The sequence below is a fragment of the Folsomia candida genome, unplaced genomic scaffold (genome assembly GCF_002217175.1).
Source record: "Folsomia candida strain VU population unplaced genomic scaffold, ASM221717v1 Fcan01_Sc130, whole genome shotgun sequence".
Classification (NCBI taxonomy): Eukaryota; Metazoa; Arthropoda; class Collembola; order Entomobryomorpha; family Isotomidae; genus Folsomia; species Folsomia candida.
This window is the reverse complement of record NW_019091322.1, coordinates 10,319-12,558: the sequence shown is the minus strand read 5'-3', so window position 1 is coordinate 12,558 and position 2,240 is coordinate 10,319. Positions and strand designations below refer to the sequence as shown.

The window sequence follows — 2,240 nt, the reverse complement described above, 5'->3', positions numbered from 1 at the left end:
CAACCACAATCTACGAAATCACCACCAGCAGCACAAGCCATTTAGTCACCTGCACGTTGAGAGAGAAAATCCTGACAAGATCACCTCTTCAAGTCCAGGGGATTGTGCCTCCTCCAGTGGAAACTCGAGCCTTTCGGCCTCCACGAGTGCCCCCTCCTTGTCCCCCTCTTCGTCCTCAGCCGTTTCTTGTGGATGTTCTACCTCAGATGAAACTACCCTCGTCAAGTCGGACGTGTCAGACACTTTCACCCTCGCAGATTATCAAACTTCTGGAACTTATGGTTCTACCAATTCCCTCATAGGAGCATCTCCCAACCCATTCTACTTGCACCCACCTTCAGTCGCAACTCCCACTTCTCCTGTGACACTTGATTTTGGCAACAGCGGAGCAGCAGAGGTTGGAAAAGGGATTCTAAAGAAATCGAATCACAAACGACAAGGGTCGACTGTCACTTTAGCCAGCAGTTCCCCATTTTTTCTACATCCCCAGAAAATTTGGTGAGTGAGACACAAAAGGTCGTCGTGGGAAAGGGCATAACAATCATGGCTCCTGCCCCGTCAACTCGAGTCATTCTCACCATCACCACTTTGCCGACCCATGCAATGAGTCTACACCGAAGCTCAAGGTCGGATTGGCAGAGTCTTCTTCGTCCTCGTCAACATCATCCCCCCACAAACACCCCCAGCAGGGTCGAAGACTGGCATGTCCACAACCATTTCAGAATGTATTAGCAAATTCCAGACAGAGAAATCTTCTTGTAAGCGAGAAAGTCCCAATGGACTCGTCTCAAACAATAACCGGGTTCCGGGGGGTGACACCACAAAACTGAAAAATCAAGTAAATGCAAATAATATGCCACCACCTCCTCCTCCCCCTCCGCCCATGCCACCCTTACACACACAGTCCGACACCACCCCCAAACAACTTTCCTGTCCTCTGCCAAATATACCCAAAGAAAGTGAGATGAACAAGTCAGCCGAGCCAGAACCAGAAAATGATTACGAAGACATTGAAGAATTAACTAATGGTAAAATAATTGACTTTGAGCAGACCAGGAAACTCTTGCGATCTGTTTCATCTCCCCCACTGGTAAACGAGAACAGTAGTAACGGGCACGGAGGAGGGACGAGTGAGGAGAAGAGCTGCGAGGAAAGTAGTCAGCATGTCCCCTTGACCCCGACCAAGCCATCTGTGAACCCAGGGAAAGTCCCCTTCATCCCTCCACACTTTCCAACACCTCCACAAGATGCACTCATTAAACCGTCCGAGTATTTAAGAAGTATTCAAAACAAGTCAAAGTCAAGTCAGGGCACCCTTCTTGGTGGGAATCACGGCAATACTAAGCAACAGAATTCAGCCAGAGTTGAGGAGACAATGAAAGCATTGGGAGTGGTCATCCCCTCTGATAATTCGTCTGGGTTGTTGTCAGTTCCAGAGGAAACCAATGCTGAAGACGAGTTTGAAGAGATTAACCCTGAAAGGATCAACGGGTTTGTGAAAATGAATAGAGAGTCAAATGGGTCGACTGCTACTAGCGATACAATTGATGAGAACAACAACACCACCAACGGGAACTCCTCTTCTGCATCTGTCGCCTCGACAAATAAAATTGGATGTGGTATGATTAAAGCAGAAGAATTAATGGTAGGTCCAACAAAAATTGTCATTGCTTAATGTATGCATGTAGTTGAGATCGTGTTACTCTTGACACACTATGCAACTAACTTTTGTAGAAGGTACATTTGAGGAAGACGCCAATGTCAAGGACAAAATCTGCTCCGCCACTGGGCCGAGTAATTCCTGACGCTGACGAGTCCGACGCATCTTCGACATGCGGAAGGGGCGGTCAGCAGCAGCATCAGGAGAATGGTCATGAGCCCCTGAAAAGGACCAGTACCATGTCGCCCACAGCATGCATCATGGGTGGTGGGGATACTGTATCGAAAGCGGATGTCATCGCCGAGTTGGCCGAGGTAATTAAAATAATAGAATTTAATTTGTCTTAAATATTTAATTTAGCATTTAATTTATTTAATTTTTACAGAAGCAGCTCAGTGGGCGGGGTTCGGGAGTGGAAAGAAGAACTAAAGAGAAGGCAAAAGGAACAGGAAAAAGCAGTTCAAAAGAAATTGAACAGTTGTACCAACCCGTCAATTTGTTTCAGAGGTTTCAGAAACAATTATTTAAAATTTCCATTCCACACGGTATTCCCCAAACAGTTCATCAAGCCTCATTTTAA

At 46.4% G+C, this 2,240-nt stretch overlaps 1 protein-coding gene across 1 annotated transcript; it reads left to right on the top strand.

Annotated features, from left to right (window-relative positions):
* Positions 1-672: 672 nt before the first annotated feature.
* Positions 673-2,240, top strand: LOC110862976. The gene is made up of 3 exons (XM_035845999.1): positions 673-1,645; positions 1,735-1,974; positions 2,052-2,240. Exons 1-3 carry the CDS (start codon positions 704-706, stop codon positions 2,238-2,240), a joined length of 1,371 nt encoding a protein of 456 aa, XP_035701892.1. The 5' UTR covers positions 673-703.

Coding starts and splice junctions, on each gene's coding strand:
- LOC110862976 (XM_035845999.1), top strand. CDS start 704: ATGTCCACAACCATTTCAGAATGTATTAGCAAATTCCAGACAGAGAAA. Junction 1,646..1,734: donor TTAAAGCAGAAGAATTAATG/GTAGGTCCAACA, acceptor TAACTTTTGTAG/AAGGTACATTTGAGGAAGAC. Junction 1,975..2,051: donor TCATCGCCGAGTTGGCCGAG/GTAATTAAAATA, acceptor TTACAGAAGCAG/CTCAGTGGGCGGGGTTCGGG.